We start from the raw sequence: 18,393 nt of genomic DNA on the forward strand, positions 1-18,393 counted from the left end.
GATAACTTAGTCATGCTATGATTGATATACTAATATGTAATTATGGGATATGAATGAGACTAAATTGGAGATGTACAGGTTATGGCTGGTAGAAGGAACAATGGAGAGATAGGTGGTTAGAACAACCAGATCTTAGAAGGACTTACTACACTCCTACATGAGCAGAACGGTATTCATGGGGAACAGATTCAACAAATATTGTAGGCTAGGGACCAGGGGAGCACACCCAGACATTCTACACCTAGCGTGCAACCGATCTACAAGCAGTTTCGGGAGCTTGGACCGATGGAGTTTAAAGGTACGACAGACCCGATCGCTGCAGAAGGATGGATTCGGTCTCTAGAGATAATATTTGATTTCATGCAGCTCACAGATGCGGACAAGGTCAGGTGCACGATATTCATGCTCCGGGATGATGCTCGAGTATGGTGGGAGGGTGCGCGACTGACCGTAGATCTGGCTACTTTGACTTGGGCTGAATTTAAGGAGGCATTCTATGCGAAGTATTTCACAGTTGACCACAAGACACGACTGGCACGGGATTTCTTGGAGCTTCGTCAAGGAGATCTGACGGTGGCGGAGTACGTCAGGAGGTTTGAGAGAGGATGCTATTTCGTACCTATGATTACCAGCCAACCAGGCGAGGAACTGAAGCACTTCACAGAGGGATTGAGGCCGGCTATTTGCCATGATGTCAGGCTGAGTCGGGTCACCACATTCAGAGAGGCAGTTGACCAGTCACTAATGTCCGAAAGAGACAGAAATAAAATGGTCAAGGAAGCGCAGAACAAGAAATTGAGCTATAAGGGACGGGATCAACAGGAGCCGGGAAAGAAGAAGTCAATTCCTGGTCAGTATCCAGGAAAGTAGCCATTTAAGTAGGCACAGCCGCGTCAGCAAAATTCAGAAGACACAAACAGCTGAAGGTACTGGTTTCAGGGTCGAAAACAGGGTTCGTTGTCCCAAGTGCGAGAAGATTCATGCTGGGTAGTGCTTGACGGGTACAAATGTTTGCTACATGTGTAAGAAGACAGGGCACTTCGTGAGGGAATGCCCACTGCTCAAAGAGCCAACCAAAGGGAGGGTATTTGCGATGACTCAAGAGCAGGTGGATCTGGACACGGCTATTATCACAGGTATGATTTATGTTGCCAATGTTCCAGCCCATGCATTAATAGATTCCGGAGCTACACATTCCTTTATATCTGAGGCTTACCTCACAAAACTAGGCATTATACCTGAACGAATGGTTGCGGGATATAGTGTTTTATTACCATTGGGGGAGGAATTGCATAGCAACAGGATGGTAAAGAACTGTCAGATGATGATGCAAAATCATATGGTGGGTGTGAGGTTCATCGTGTTGGAAATGACAGAGTTTGATGTGATCTTTAGCATGGACTGGCTGGTTCAGCATGAGGCAGTCATCGATTGCAAATAGCGAACGGTTAAGTTGAAACTACCAAATGAAAAACTCCTCATTTTTCAAGCAGCTTCACAACTGGTCGTTCCCCACATGATCTCCATGTGTAAAGCTCGAAGAATGCCAAGCAAGGGATGTGAGGGTCTTTTAGTCCACATCTCGGTTAAATCCGAGACACGACGATCAAGTTTGGAGGAAGTGGAAATAGCCCGAGACTTCCCAGAGGTGTTTCCAGAGGATGTTAAAGGACTACCTCCGACTCGGGAGGTGGAGTTCGGAATAGAACTAGTACCGGGGACTACGCTGGTGTCAAAAGCACCATACCGATTGGCGCCTACCGAAATAAAAGAGTTGAAGGAGAAACTGCAGGAATTGCTGGACAAGGGTTTCATTCGACTAAGCGTGTCACCATGGGAGCACTGGTGTTATTCGTACGTAAGAAAGATGGGACTATGCGTCTGTGCATCGATTATCGGGAGCTGAATAGAGTGACAATCAAGAACAAGTACCCATTACCCAGGATCGATGACCTGTTTGACCAATTACAAGGAGAAATAGTGTTTTCAAAAATCGACTTGCGATCAGGGTATCATCAGATGAAGGTAACGGAGAAGGATGTGCACAAAACAACATTCAAAACCCGATACGGGCATTATGAGTACCGGTTATGCCATTTGGACTTACTAATGCCCCAGCAACATTTATGGACTTGATGAATCGGGTATTTCACTCTTACTTGGACTAGTTTATTATTGTCTTCATTGACGATATATTAATTTACTCTCGAAATTGCCAAGAACATCGCCTGCATTTAACCACGGTGATGCAAACATTGAAGGATCATCGGTTGTATGCCAAATTTAGCAAGTGTGATTTTTGGCTAAATCAGATTCCATTTCTAGGGCACATTATCTCAGGGAACGGGATAGAAGTGGATCCGGCCAAGGTTGAGGCAATCAGGGATTGGGGTATGCCAAAGAATGCTTCCGAGATACGGAGTTTCTTAGGGTTGGCAGGTTACTATCGGAGGTTCATCTAGAATTTTTCCCGGATTGCTTTATCGCTGACCTCGCTTACTAAGAAGGGGGTAAGATATGAATGGATAGATCAGTGCAAGAAAAGTTTTGAGGAGTTGAAAGAAAGATTGACGACGTCACCTGTGCTTGCTATACCGGATGGTTCTCGACGATTTATGGTGTACACCGACGCTTCCAAAACTGGATTAGGGGCTATGCTGATGTAGAATGGGAAAGTCATTGCATACGCCTCACGACAGCTAAAGGTGCATGAGCAGAAATATCCCACACACGATCTGGAACTAGCAGCAGTCATTTTTGCCTTAAAGATTTGGATGCACTATCTTTACGGGGAATGATGTGAGATCTATACAGATCACAAGAGTTTGAAATATTTCTTCACACAGAAGGAATTAAATATGAGACAGAGACGGTGGCTGGAGCTAGTGAAGGATTATGACTGTAACATCAACTATCATCCGGGTAAGGCAACGTGATAGCTGATGCTTTGAGCCGTAAATCCGCAATGTTGTCGCAACTAACCACCCAACAATAGTTGATATCAGAATTCCAACGGTTGAGTTTGGATATAGTAGCGCTAAGGGAGTAGCTTAAATTGTCAACATTGACCATAAAGTCAAACTTACTAGACCAGATCCGCAAAGGACAGATGGTGGACTAACAGTTAACAGAGTGGAAGCGAAAAGACAAACACTATAAGAAAAAAGCCTAACAACAACGGTTTTTCACCGTTGTCGTAGCCCCTTTAGAGCTGTTGTTAAATGCCGTGTTGTTAAAAGGGGTGCCCAAAGACAACAGTTTTTAATTGTTGTCTTTAAAGGCAAAGACAACATTTTTACAACGGTGAAAAATTATTGTTTTTTCCTTCAAAGACAACAGTTTTTAACCGTTGTCTTTGAGTGTTTACCTTTAATAACGAGTCTTCAACAACAGTTTTAAACTATCTACGACAACGGTGAAAAATCGTTATCTTTTTTAGATAAAAAAAAATTAATACACAATTTTCTAATATTATAAATCATTCAAAATACTAAATTTCAAAATAAATTTAATATATAATTTTTTAACATTCAAAAATAATATTTATAACATTCTGAAGAAATTTCATAAGCAACCAACAAAATTTTATAAGCAACCAACAAAATGATAACACTATTAAAACAAATGTGATATGCAAACACAAGCAATGGGATTGGTAGTGTAAAACATACAAGTATATACTTTAACTTGTTGTCAATTTGAGTGTAAGCTTCCAAATAAGAGTTGTCAATTTGAGTGACTTTTCTTCCAAATAAGAAAAGTCAACGTGCCCAGGTGAATCTATGAGGTTGATTAGATATTCATTTCCGCTCCTTTCGCCTTTGTAATTTTTTAGGGATTCCTCTGTCATTTCATAGTACAGGGAAATCCCAGTGGATTTGATTGTAATACAACGTTCAGCCTCGTCTTGGCGAGTATCAATCATCCTAACATCTCCAGCGACTTCTTGTGTGATGATTCCGGCAGCAACAACAAGAGAATCAGTGAGGGTTGATTTACCTGCGAATATAAGAAACAACACTTGATGTATTTGTTACTTCACATGGTATCAAGAAAGTATGAGCTAGGGAATAACTAACCATGATCGACATGTGCAATGACAGACATGTTGCGGATGTTATGCTTCATGTCCATGATGCGACGGAGTTCTTTGGCTGTGAACTTCACCATCTCAACCGGTTTTAGAAATTAGACAATCCTCCAAATAACTCTGTGAATGCACAAATGACAGAACAGGTTCCTGGTCACAATGAATCATATAACAATAGAGAAAAGAAAATTGAATAATGAAAAAGATAACTTATTATATAGTTAACGAAAGATAATAATGTGTTAATAAATTATAATAATTGAACACCAAGCAACAAATGAAACTATGAATTCATGGTGATTGAGAATAGATGCAACAGATATAGGTGCAATCTCAAAATCTCAACAGAGGCCATAATTTCAGCATCAAGAAGTAACTCAAACTATCTCAATTGACACAATAAACGTCAATCAATACCACAGACAAGGAAGCTGCACGATTTGTCAACAAAGCATGGATTTCCGCACAAACAAAAAATATTAAGCTGAGATGTAACAAATTTAAAAGGATTCTTGTTATATGGCCATCGTCCATAGTAATTATTGATCAATAGAAAAATACAAGTTAAGAAATAAAAGTATGAAAAACAACACCGACGGGAAAAATACAAATTATGAACCGCCCAAACATTTTGTTAACCTATTTGGGTTGTAGATGATATCTATACATGCTTAATTAGGCCCAGCCAAAAGGAAATGGAAAGGAATGAAGAGCGTAATTTTTTGGTTTTGTTTTTTAGTAATGTATATAGTGTAATGGTCCCTTGAATACTTTCACACAAGTATTATCTGGATGCCTTTGCAACCCTAAGCAGAGAAGGGAGTTTCAGCTTCCAACTAACACCATATGCGAATTGCTAGAGCAAGTAGGAGGAAACGAGCCATCAGATCTTCCCAAAGGATGCTACTTCTACTAGGATTCAACTACTTGTTGGTTCTATGACATAATGTCCAAGATTGACAATCATCAGAGAGCCTACAATCTTGCTAGAACTCTACACTTTGCTCATATTTACTAATTCTCTCAACTATCTAGGCACATATCAGAGATTAGATTAAGTCCTTATTGCCTTGGTTCATGAAATTGACCATCGCACTCCTTATTGCCTTGGTTCAATTTCATGGCCCACAGTTTTAAGACACCACAGACGAGTGATCTGCATACCCACAGTGTGACAGTAGTGCCACTTAATCTATTGAGCTACGCACCCAGTTCTCCCCTGTAGTTGACAGATGATAGATTTTCTCCAAGGGATAGGTGTCGGGTAGTTTGTAGTTAGAGCATTAGCTGACAAAAAGTATGGGTTGGTACCAATTCGATACTTATCCCATTGGTAATACAAGCAGTGGATAGAAGGAATATTTGACACCTCTTTGGTGGACCATCACTTAACTATTCTAATTACATATATATATATCCTATAATTGACTATTCTAATTTGACTTATGGAATCCGTAGTTATTGACGTCTGAATATTAAATGCTCGTTGCGGTCTGTTTTCTTGCAAAATTTCTAATCCAAGTTTGAAATTGTTTTCTTGAACTATTATTTCGAAGGATGTTATTTCTAAAGAAAGAGCTTAAACAAGAGTCTTGAAATCGAACAGAGACAAACTAGAAAGGAAAGGAAAGGAACGAAGAGTTAAAAGGATCACCCAGCACCTCATAGATCCAATGGAAAGAGGGAAAAGGAGCAAAACTAGAGGGGAAACCCTAAAGAAGAATTTAAGAAAAAAATACATAAAGCGGAAGCAGTGAAGGGACCAACCTTGACAATGTCGAAGGGATGGCCGGCGATCGGATGGCTCTAGCTTGATCCCACAGCACCAGAACAAAAATTAGGGCACGACTATACCTCAGACGTCGGCGACGATCCAGGGGAAATCGGAGCACAGGGAACCTACGCACTCTCTCGATCAACGGCGTTGTCGATCTGTCCTCAAGCCAAGGCGATGACGACTTTGCGAAGGAAGGGAGAGCTCGACAGTGTCGGCGTCGCCTGAGAGAGGAGAGGGAGGACTCGGCGACGGAAAAACCTAGGGCTCGGGTGGAAAGAGTTGAGAAGTGGGTTTTAGGTTTTTTTCATGAAGTTAAAAAAATTGTTGTATTTTTAGGATTCAACAACATTCAATAGACAACAGTTTAATAAAACTGTTATATATTATCACATAAGCAACATTAAAAGACAATAGTTTTTTAAAATTGTTGTCTTTAACACACATTAGATAATAATTTTTTGAAAAACTGTTGTTATTTAGAAAAACATTATGGTGAACAACAACAGTTTTCAATAAAACTATTGTTAAATATAAAAAGACAACAATTTCTTGAAAAACTGTTGTCTATTAGGTGTGGTTAAATCCAAAAATTCTTGTAGTGAAAGAAAAAGGGCAGGCTATTTACTCAATTGTGGGTGGAGTCGTGCAATACAAGGACCGCATCTGGGTACCTAAGACGGGGACTCTTCGAGAGGATCTCATGAATGAAGCGCATAACACCCCATATTCTACACATCCTGGGAGCACAAAAATGTACAGGGATATGAAATTACTGTATTGGTGGCCAGGTATGAAAAAGGACATAGTCAAAGTAGTGCACGAATGCCTCACATGTCAACAAGTAAAGACTGAGCATCAGAGACCAACAGGACTGCTGGAGCCACTTCCGATCCCTGTCTGGAAGTGGGAGGAAGTTACCATGGATTTCATGGTGGGTCTACCAACCACTCCTAGGGGATCAAACGTTGTGTGGGTTATTGTGGACAGATTGACCAAGTCGGCACATTTTCTACCAGTAAAAACCACCTTCACGATGACACAGTATGCAAAGCTATATATAAGAGAAGTAGTGCGACTACATGGGATCCCAGTTCAGATTGTGTCAGACAGAGATCCAAAATTTATCTCGGGATTCTGGGAAAGTCTACATCGAGGAATGGGTACCAAGCTCACTTTTAGTACCGCCTTCCTTCCCCAGATGGATGGCCGGTCTGAAAGGGTGATTCAGATTTTGGAGGACCTGCTACGAGCATGTATTATGGATTTCAAGGGAAATTGGGAGTCAAAGCTTCCCCTGATAGATTCACTTATAATAACAGTTATCAGGCAACCATAGGTATGGCTCCATATGTGGCGTTGTATGGAAGAAAATGCCGAATGCCACTGCATTGGGACGAGGTTGGAGAAAGGGTAGTGCTGGGCCCGGACATAGTAACCCATATTGTGGATTTGGTAGCTAAGATACGGGATAGAATGCATGCAGTGCAAAGATGTCAAAAGAGTTATGTCGATCTGTGAAGAAGAAATTTGGAATTGCAATTGGAGACCATGTATTTCTCAAGGTGTCACCGCTGAAGGGGGTGCTGAGGCTCGGGAAGAAGGGGAAGCTCAGTCCAAGGTATCCATGCTTACAGGACCATTTGAGGTGTTGGAGCAAATTGGGACCCGAGCATACCGGCTTGCTCTACCACCCAATCTATCAGGGGTCCACAACGGGTTCCATGTATCCATGCTTAGAAGGTATCTTTCTAACCCTTCTCATATAATTGGTCATGAATCAATGCAGTGGAGACCAGACCTGTCATATGAAGAGATGCCGAAACAAATCCTGGAACGTCAAATTCAGAAACTGAGGAATAAGGAAATTAAAATGGTAAAGGTTTTATGGGGAAACCAGCCGAGGGAGGAAGCTACTTAGGAGGCTGAAAAAGATTTGCGCGGCCGCTATCCAGAATTATTTGGTAAGTCAAATTTCGAGGACGAAAGTTTTATAAGGAGGGGAGAATTGTAAGGTCCCCTAAGCTTTGGTTAAGGAGATTATCAAATAAAGCAACAAATTAAGGTTTCATGGGCGTTAACAGGAGGTTTAAATTACTGAATTTTCATGAAAACCTAGAAAAAAAATAATAATGATGACGGGGCTCAAAGATTAATTATTATGACAGAGTTGTAGGATTGGAATGATAGGGTTAAGAGGGAATAAATAAAGGATTTAAGTAACCTAATTTACCTAAGCTAACACCAATTAGGAGGGAAAACAAATAAGGGTTCATTAACCACACTACCCTAAGTTAATATCAAGTCAATAACCCTAGGTATGAAAGTCCTTATTTCCTTGGTATCACACTCCATCTCCACAGCCCAATCGTTCCGCCTCCTCACGCACCGTCAAGCCTCGACAAATCTATATCCGCGCGGCGGAGTGACTGCAGCGTCGGAGCTGGCAGCCGATTTCCACCGTGTGGAATAGATCGGACAGGAGATTGCGAGCACTTAGCAGCGGATGTTGAGGAAAACGCGGGCACGCAGCGGAAGCCACGGGGGTTTCGAGAAGGACGAGGAAACGCAAGAGCAGGCAAGTATATCTCACGGTGATAGCATAAAATCTGTGAGGTATAGAGGGGTGGAAACCTGGAATAGAGAAAATGTTTGTTGTGTGTTTGTTACTATTTCGGCTTCTTATCTGTTGTGTTATGATTCGATCGTTTTGTTCGCATATGTTTATGATTTTGATCGGTGAAGTCTGCATTTATAGTGTTTGATTTCATAGGAGTGCCTTCTTGTGTTTCTACTGGCGTCCGTTGAGCTGCGTTTGAGTTGAGGTTTGGTTTCTTCCGTGATGTCGAAGTTTCAATTTCTGTGTGATGCCTGTTCGCTTAAAGGTTTGATTGGGGTGCTGGTTTTGTTTGTGTGCCGAATGGAGCTCTGGTTACCGATTGGTTGAACGGAACTCTATGTAGGTTTCCGGTGATGTTTTCTTTGGATGTAACCGAGAATTTCGAGTTCTTTCGATCCGTTTTGAGGGTTCAATTAACTCTGGCTTGGCTTGTATGGTTTCTGGTTTCTTCTCGTCGGAGCAAACTATTATTGATGGTGCGGATTTGCTAGGGGATTGTTCTGTTCAGGATTTATGTTTTGTTGGCTGTAGTTGGGCCTGAACTTCGATTTCCCTCCAAGATCGTTGATGCTGTGAGTTCTATGTAGGTTAACTGTTTGATTAAATGTCGATTTGGGATGTTAGATGTGGAATAAGCTGCATCTTGGTTTTTCATTCGGGGAGCCCTAGATTTAAAAGTAGTTTTCCTCATTGTGGATAGATTTACATCTCATTGGATTATTTGGTTTTTGGAATTGATTTTGCAGTTGGTGGCTTCCATGAAGGTTGCTTTGAAATTTTGGTGTAGTTTTACTCGATATGTTTAATCTATTGTTTGGCGTTGCACTCGAGTTATTGGGAAATCCTAGCCGACCTTGTTGTGGATATATTCTTAGTGTGGTTTTGGGATTTCAATAGGTAAGTTGGAAAGTTCTGCTGGTGATTTATTGCTGCTGTAATCTCTTTGGATGAACATGGTTTGGTAGTGGATTTATATAATTTAATTGTGAACTTGGTAGTTGCACTTAGTAGTGGGAATTGAGTTAGTTACTTCTAGGTTGTTACTGCTAAATGAACTGATTTCTTATCTTGTAAGCTTATGGTTTGTATTACAAGTGTTAGATGCTAATCATGCACAGATTACCTCTTCTTTTCAACATGTGGTTTTGTTCTGTAATTTATATGCTAATTATCAGTTATCTTGTTGCATATGAAATTTTGTACTTGCTTATTAACCTACTTATGTTATGATTAGTCAGAATGCAGACAGATATGGTAAAATGATATGGCTACTGGGATTAACGGATTGGATTAGTGTTATGATAGACTACGAATAGATTAAGTTTTTATGTGGCTAGTTAGTTGAATATGTGCATATGTGGTAGCAGTACGGGATGGGTGACCCGGGATGAGCTCTGGGGAGGGCACATCCAAACCTGACTGATACTGTAATTTATGTTAGCTTCGGCTATATGACTATATGTTCTCTAGGAGGTACCTCTAGGTTCATGGGACTGTTGACTAGCTCTAATTGTGGTTACCGGATATGTGACATATTCACCTTTATTAGCTGTGTAGGAACTTTATATACCGCATTTTCCTTCTCTGTTATACAGCCTTTTAGATATGTTTCTATCGTTTAAATCCTATCTCTACTATTTTATGGATATCATGTTTCATCACATGAGATTATACTTGCTGGGTTGTAGACTCATGATGCCTACATTACAGGTGAGGATGTGTCTCTGGACACGACGGAGGGCCTACAGACGGAGTAGGCGAGGAGGCGGGATGGACGCATAGCGTTGTCTGGATATTAGGAGTGCTGAGCTTATGTTCTTCAAGGGAAGGGTTTTTGCTTTGGTGATGTCAAGGGTTCTTGATCGGGATTTTCTTTGTTATACTTTGTGAGAGATGTTGGCTTTTATTTTCGATAAAATGGAACGTTTGATTTGGTATCATGTTATAAGTATATGCTTAGTTTGTGTTTAGTGGGTGATGCAATATTTAAAAAAAAAATCTGAGGGTTGGTTACAAGATGCTTCACGACCGGTCGAGATATATTCAGCATAAGGTATTCTTAACAATATATACAATCGGCTTGAACGACCGGCCGAGATATATTCAGCAGGAGGTATTCTTAATAGTATATACGACCGGCTTGAATGACCGGCCGAGATATATTCAACAAAAGGTATTCTTAACAATATATAAGACTGGCTTGAATGACTAGCCGAGACATATTCAGCAAAAGGTATTCTCTACAGTATATACTACCAACTTAAACAGCCGGTCGAAATATGCTTAATAGAATATTTGGCAGGAAATATCTTCTAGAAGTTTTTTTCAAGTATGATGACGTGTGTCCAAATGACAAAATGGGTGCATCTGGGTACAGAAAAGATTCCTTAAAGGATTATTGCATGAAGTATAGAAGATGACTTTATCTCCTAACAAACTCTAACGAATCGGGGACCACCTCACGACTACGGAGGTCACATGAGGTGGTATAAAAAGGGGAATCTTCTCAGTTGGAAAGGTATGCAAGTTCTAGCATCTGAACTCTGTTTTCACTTCAATTACTATTCTTCTTCTTCTTCCATCAGTGAGAGGAATTGACTTAAGGATCGGAGGGCTTAGCAAGGGATCCCCACCCAAGTCTTAGGTCGCTAACACTTTGTTGGCTCATCTCATTGTGCGTAGGAGCGTGGATGAGTTTCTTCAAATCATCGGAGTTCATCTTCATTGGAGGGCATCATCATTCATCGGAACCAGTGCTCATCCTCGCATATCTCAGACAGGATCAGATGTATTATTCTTGAGTTAGTTTTTATTGTTTGTTCATTTTATTTTAGTTTTTCTTCTTCTTTTTGATGAGTTGAATTAGATTGATTATTTGTTTTCTAAAAATTGATTATCTCTTTATTTAAGTTAGGATTAATATTTTCACCAAAAATAACATTGGTTGTTTTTTTTATTTTTAGAGTAGATTTTTATAGACCCTATAGACTCTACTAGTAAATGAGTATCTAAGGAAAATTTTTTGTTGAGTTTTTTAGGTAAATTTTCCTAAGTAATCTTTAAGGTTTAAATTTGTACATTGCATCCAAATACTTTTAAGTATTTTATGTTTGAAATTTTATTAAAGTAAATTTTGTATGATGTTTTGTTTCATAATTTGTTTATTATAGTTCTATTTTGAACATGAACATAATAAGTCCTATTAACGGCTACAACCCAAAAATATTTAGGTAAATTATATTCATTTAGCATTATTTTTATAGCTTCTTGTAGGGTTCTATTTTTACATTCCACTAATCTATTTTATTGTGAAGTTTTAGGATATAAAAATTCATGATGATAGTCACTTTCTAGACATAATTTTGTAAAAAATTTTATTTTAAATTTTCCTTCATTATCACTTTTGATTTTCTTAATTTTTATATCCTTTTCATTTTCTATTTATTTACAAAAATTACTAAAATTTTCAAAGATTTCATTCTTATGGGTTAGAAATTTTACTCAAGTATATTTAGAGTAATCATCTATTATAACTAAATAGTATATGTTTCCATTTAATGATTTAATTCCATAGGATCCGAATAAATCAAAGTGTAAAAATTGAAGTATTTCACTTGTTCTTAGTTGGTTAGTTAGTTTATATATTGATTTTATTTGTTTTCCTTGTTGACAAGGGTTATAGATTTTATGTTCAGGAATTCCTAGTTTAGGTAAACCTCTAACTAATCAATTTTTATTTATTTTTAATATATTTCTGATATGGGTGTGAGTTAATCTCCTATGTCATAACTATGTTTCTTCTTGTTCTCTCAAAAGACACTTGGTATGGGTTTTGGTAGATTTATTGAATAAATATTGTTATCTCTAAATCCTTTTACACTATAAAAAAATTAGGAATACTAACGGGTATACCGACAGAATATTTATTCCGTCAGAAATATTTTTATAGTTTTTGACGAAAGTATAATTCCATCAGCGATCCCCGATGGAATTTGTATTCCGTCGATAATCTCCGATGGAAGTATAATTCCATCAGAAACCCCCCGATTGGGATTAGGGTTTGGCATGTTTTACCACAAAATTAATATTCCGTCAGTAAACTTTATCATTTCCAACGGAAATATATTCCGTCAGTATTTCCAATTAAAAAGCAAACTCTAACCGTTTGTGTTATTTCCATGTGTGACGGCTTCGCTCCGTTTTCCCTGATCATCGATAACCCCTCCTCTCCCCCTTTCTCTGCCTCTTTCTAATGCAGGCAGCCCGTGTGGCAACCGGCAGCTGCCTATTGGTAGCCACACTGATCGCGAGTTGCCAGTTAGTGGTCGAGCCAGCCGCTAGCTGCATGTTGGCGGCTGTGCCAACCGCTAGTTGCCTAGCGGCTACGTCGGCCACCTGCTACCTGCTGGCGGCTATGTCAGCTAGCGTCGCCACCAGCAGCAATTCCTTCTTTGAATTTGTTATTTTTTGTAAAAATTTGAGCTAAATTATTTTTATTTTATTAACAGATAGTATTTGCTGCTTCTCTCCAAGTGGCATACACTTCTTCAGGTATAATTTAGTAAATTCTACTTTATATTATTTGATGTGAATCCAAAGAGAAAGATATATCAAGAACTCACAACGAATGGAAGCAGAAAGAAAGAACTAAATCGATAAGATTGATGAAAAGAACCTCGACCCAATACTTAGGAAAGCATAAACCATGGTATAGAAGATGGAAGACGCCACAACCTTGGGATAGAGGTTGATAAGTCTTCGAACACCACAAGGAAATATCTTGATAAGTTCTAATTCAATGAAGAACCAACAAGTGAGAGCCTCATCGTGCTTTAGATTAAAAAATATGTCAAAGATATATGTGTGGTCGTCACCCCCTTTATTTATAGCTATAAGGTGACCAAAAACCCCTAAAAGGTCAAAAGAAAACTCATTTAGTAAAGGTCTATGTAGACGACTTAGCCATTTTAAGTTTATGGCTTTATCACAACCCAAATAAAAGTTGAAATTGATTCTAAATTGAGCCTACACATCCCTACTATATAGACATGAGACTTAAGTGCTAATTAAGCTCATCTAAAGCTTGAATTAGGTTGGCTATGCCGAATGACTTGCTCTTGGTCAAACCTTCTTCAATGGTAGCATTGGCCTTTACATCTTCAATTAGTACATTAAGTGCTTCCTTCATCTTTCTAGCCTTAGCCCTTGTAATTGGGTCTCCATTGATGCATAATGGATCATCATTAATATCTAGAGTGGGTTTTGACCAAGATCCATATCGTTAGCTTGTTGCTCTCTTTCTTTGACTCCATCATTCCCCTTTTCCCCAAAAGGATTCATCCTCGAATCTTGATCACCTACATCAAAGGGATAAAGATCAAAAACATTAAATGTAGCACACTTGGTAAGTCAAGCCTGTATGCATTATCATTGATTCTAGCAATAACTTGAAATGGACCATCTCCTCGTGGATGCAACTTAGTACGACGTTTAGTAGTGAATCTTTCCTTCCTCATATGAATCCAAACCTAATCTCCGGGTTCAAAGATCACTTTCTTTCATCCCTTGTTGGCTTGCGTAACATATTGTTCAGTCCTCTTTTCAATTTGCAATCAAACTTTTTCATGTAGTTTCCTCACAAACTCAACTTTTCTGGTACCATCTAAACTAGCACGCTCAAAGACAGGAAAAGGTGACAAATCTAAAGGAGTTAAAGGGTTCAACTCATAAACTGCTTCAAAAGGTGAAAAATTAGTAGTAGAATGCACAGATCTATTATAAGCAAATTCAACATGTGGTAAACAATCTTCCCAACCTTTTAAATTTTTTTGAATGATAGCTCTCAATAAAGTAGATAAAGTTCAATTTACTACCTCAGTTTGTCCATCTATTTGTGGATGACAAGTTGTAAAAAATGAAAGTTTTGTTCCCAATTTTTCCCATAGTGTCTTCCAAAAGTAGCTTAGGAACTTTGCATCATGATCTGAAACTATGCCCCTTGGTACTCCATGAAGCCACACAATCTCTCTAAAAAATAGATCAGCAATATGGTTAGCATCATCTGTTTTCCTACAAGGAATAAAAGGAGCCATTTTAGAAAATCTGTCCACAACGACAAAAATAGAATTCATGCCTCGTTTAGACCTTGGTAGCCCTACAACAAAGTCCACGAAAATATCAACCCAAGATTTACTAGGAATTGGTAAAGGTGTATACAATCCATGAGGTAAACATCTAGATTTTGCTTGCCTACATGTAATACGCTTTTCACAAAACTTAACTACATCTCGTTTCATGTGTGGCCAAAAGAAATGCTCTACCAACACTTCTAGAGTTTTTCTTACTCCAAAATGTCTCATTAGTCCCCCACCATGAGCTTCATGGATTAATAATTCTCTTAATGAATAATTAGGGGCACACAACCTATTCACTCTAAAAAGAAATCCCTCATGCCTATAAAACTTCCCAAATGCAGCATGTTCACAAACATCAAACATATTTCCAAAGTCAGGATCATTAGAATATAGATCTTTAATGTATTCAAATCCTAACAATTTAGTGTTCAAAGTAGAGATCAAGGTATACCTTCGAGACAAAGCATCTGCAACAATGTTTTCCATACCTTATTTATATTTGATCACATAAGGGAATGATTCAACAATAAACTCCACCCATTTTGCATGACATCTATTCAACTTACTTTGGCTCTTCAAATGCTTAAACGATTCTTGATCAGTGTAAATGACAAACTCTTTGGGCCACAAGTAATGCTGCAAGCCTCTAAAGCCCTCACCAATGCATACATCTCCTTGTCATAAGTTGGATAGTTCAAAGCTGCTCCACTGAGTTTCTCACTAAAATAAGCAAGAGGTCGACCTTCTTGTATTAGCACAACTCCAATACCTATTCCTGATGCATCACACTCAATTTCGAAAGTTTTAGCAAAATTAGGTAATGTAAGTAATGGTGCAGAACTTAGCTTCTCCTTAAGTAAGTTGAAAGCTAAAACTTGTTCACCATCCCAATGAAACTCAACATTCTTTTTAACAACTTCAGTCAAGGGTGCAGTTATAGAACTAAAATTTTTAACAAACCTCCTATTGAAACTTGCCAACCCGTGAAAGCTACGTACCTCATGTAGGGAAATATGTTGCTAAACACACAAACACGCAGCGAGAAAACATATTTCCTCCAGAAGATCCATGCGAAGGGAAAGAGAAATTCCTACATATACTAAGTTTTCTAACATAGCATGAGATTATACCTTTGTAGTGTGCTCACGGACTCCCGACAGCTCGGATCATAGCACGATCTCGCGTTCGCGCCTCTACGGTATCCACACGAACAAGTGTTCATTTGTCTCACAAACTCACAAAAGGAGAAAGGTTGTGCTAGCAACCTTGAAAGTGGATTTCGGCCAAGAGGAGAGGAGCAAGGAGAATGAAGAGAATTAAGTATTTTCATCCAATGAAAATACTTAATTAGGATTAATAGCCTTAATGAGCATTTACACTACATTAAGGACCAAACTTATAACTCCTCATTTCAAATGAGTGTAACTCTTCATTTCAAATTCAATTTTGAAAATTGAATAAAATGAATAATTGAATTTCGAAATTCAATAATTATCTTCATTAAATCTCACTTGAGTCTAACTCAAGTCTCCTCACTTGAGTCTAACTCAAGTCTAATTCACTTGAGTCTAACTCAAGTCTAATTCACTTGAGTCTAACTCAAGTCTAATTCACTTGAGTCTAACTCAAGTCTAATGCAATCGAGTCTTACTCAATTAATCCTCATGCAATTCAAATTTAATGAATCACTATTTTATTAATTCAAATTGACTCCTTGAGTCTAATTTGAATTGGACTTAATCCAACAATTAGAACCAATTGAGTCCAACTCAATAAGTCCAATTCGGATTAAACTTAATCCAATGATTCATCATATGAACCCATCTCCAAATCTACTTGTTCTTTGTGTGTGACCCCAATAGGTTCTTGTAACGTTGGCAATGTACCCAAATCAACATTTAGATATATAAGTAATGAGTGGCATCTAGCAAGGCATCATTGCTACCCAAGTGACGAGAATGTCAAGATCCGACCTAACCTGTCCGTGGTTATTATCTTGTATGACTTTGTCCCTCTATCCTTCATATCTAGGTTGATCAATGAGGCATAAACTGTGTCATCCTCTTATCAACCTTTGTGTTTCTTGATCTCTAAGTAGACACACTCAATCAAATAAGCTCAATATCTCATATTGACTCATTTGTGCATGGTCATGCTTTCTTAGTCCTACTAATCAAGGGGCCCACAGATATCGCTTCCGTCATATGGAAGGGATAGATCCCATCTACATCACTCATATCCCTCCGCATAATTCATTGCATACCCAGTGATCGACTTTATTGTCCACCTTGTTACAGGTGGTGTTTGCCGATACCAAAGTACACAACTCCTTATATAGGGAACCAGAGTGACTTCAGGTCTAAGGACTATTCATACCAATAGTCACATGAGAATGTTTATGACACTCATATAACGATCCATGAAACATTCTCATAGCGAGTATATATTCTCTAATATATACCCATGTATCAACCTGATATCTCATATCCATGACTTGTGAGATCAAGTCATCTGTTGACCTACATGCTAGTCTCAACGCATTAATATTGTCCTTGTATATTAATGCTCGACTAGGAATAGTTAAGAGTAGTGTTCTCTACAATATCTCACTATCAATTCAACCAATTGATATATTATAGATAAGAATCTACTACCAAGGACATTATTATACTTATTCAATTGGCACAGAACTGAAATAAATATAATAACCAACTTTGCCTTTCATTAATAATGATATATGATGCAATCTCATAATTGATACTAGGGCTAATACTAACACCTCAGTTATCATTTTTGGTGTTGGCCACTCACGAATTGCCTTAACCTTTTCTTCATCAACTGTTATTCCCTTAAAACTAACAATATAATCAAGAAACTCTATTTAACTAGTGCAAAAAGAATATTTTTGAAGGTTAGCATACAATTTTCATTTCATAAAACAAGTAGAAATTTTTGTAAATGATTGACATGCTCATATAAATTCTTTTTGTAAATCAAGATGTCATTAAAGTATACTACAACAAAGTTTTCTATATAAGCACGCAAAATATGGTTCATTAATCTCATGAAAGTACTAGGTGTATTAGTTAGCTCAAATGGCATGACTAACCAATCGTATAAATCATATCTAGTCTCTAAAGCAGTTTTTCATTCATCTCCCTCATGCATGCGAATTTAATGATAGCCAGACTTCAAACCAATTTTAGAGAAAATGCAAGAACCATATAGTTCATCTAGCATATCATCTAATCTAGGAATTGGATGATGATACTTTATCGTAATTTTGTTGATAGCCCTCCAATCAACACACATTCTCCAAGTTCCATCTTTCTTACGTAGAAGCAAAATAGGAACTAAACAAGGACTCAAACAGATGTGAATCCAAAGAGAAAGATATCTCAAGAACCTACAATGAATGGAAGAAGAAAGAAAGAAAGAACTAAATCGATAAGATTAATGAAAAAAACCTTGACCCAATGCTTAGTAGGGAAGCTTGTATGCATTATCATTTATTCTAGCCCTGACTTGAAATGGGTCATCTCCTCGTGGATGCAACTTGGTATCTTTTCTTCCTCACATGAACCCAAACCCAATCTTCGGGTTCAAAGATCACTTCCTTTCATCCCCTGTTGGCTTGCGTAAGATATTGTTCAATCCTCTTTTCAATTTACAATTGAACTTTTTCATACAGTTACCTCATAAACTCAACTTTTCTGCTACCATCTAAACTGACACACTCAGAGATAGGCAAAGGTGATAAATCTAAAGGAGTTAA

General features: G+C 38.3%; 2 protein-coding genes across 2 annotated transcripts; both read left to right on the forward strand.

The window, feature by feature from the left end:
- The first annotated feature begins 285 nt into the window (after positions 1-285).
- LOC121998543 lies at positions 286-870 on the forward strand. Its single transcript, XM_042553513.1, has one exon. It carries the CDS (start codon positions 286-288, stop codon positions 868-870), a length of 585 nt encoding a protein of 194 aa, XP_042409447.1.
- A 148-nt stretch (positions 871-1,018) lies between these two features.
- Positions 1,019-1,441, forward strand: LOC121998551. Its single transcript, XM_042553525.1, has one exon. The coding sequence runs from the start codon at positions 1,019-1,021 to the stop codon at positions 1,439-1,441; it is 423 nt and encodes a 140-aa protein (XP_042409459.1).
- The last annotated feature ends 16,952 nt before the right edge of the window (positions 1,442-18,393 follow it).

Source organism: Zingiber officinale, chromosome 1A (genome assembly GCF_018446385.1).
Source record: "Zingiber officinale cultivar Zhangliang chromosome 1A, Zo_v1.1, whole genome shotgun sequence".
Lineage (NCBI taxonomy): Eukaryota > Viridiplantae > Streptophyta > Magnoliopsida > Zingiberales > Zingiberaceae > Zingiber > Zingiber officinale.

What these genes read in the sequence shown, in the direction of transcription:
- LOC121998543 (XM_042553513.1), top strand. Translation starts at nt 286, where the DNA reads ATGGAGTTTAAAGGTACGACAGACCCGATCGCTGCAGAAGGATGGATT.
- LOC121998551 (XM_042553525.1), top strand. Translation starts at nt 1,019, where the DNA reads ATGTGTAAGAAGACAGGGCACTTCGTGAGGGAATGCCCACTGCTCAAA.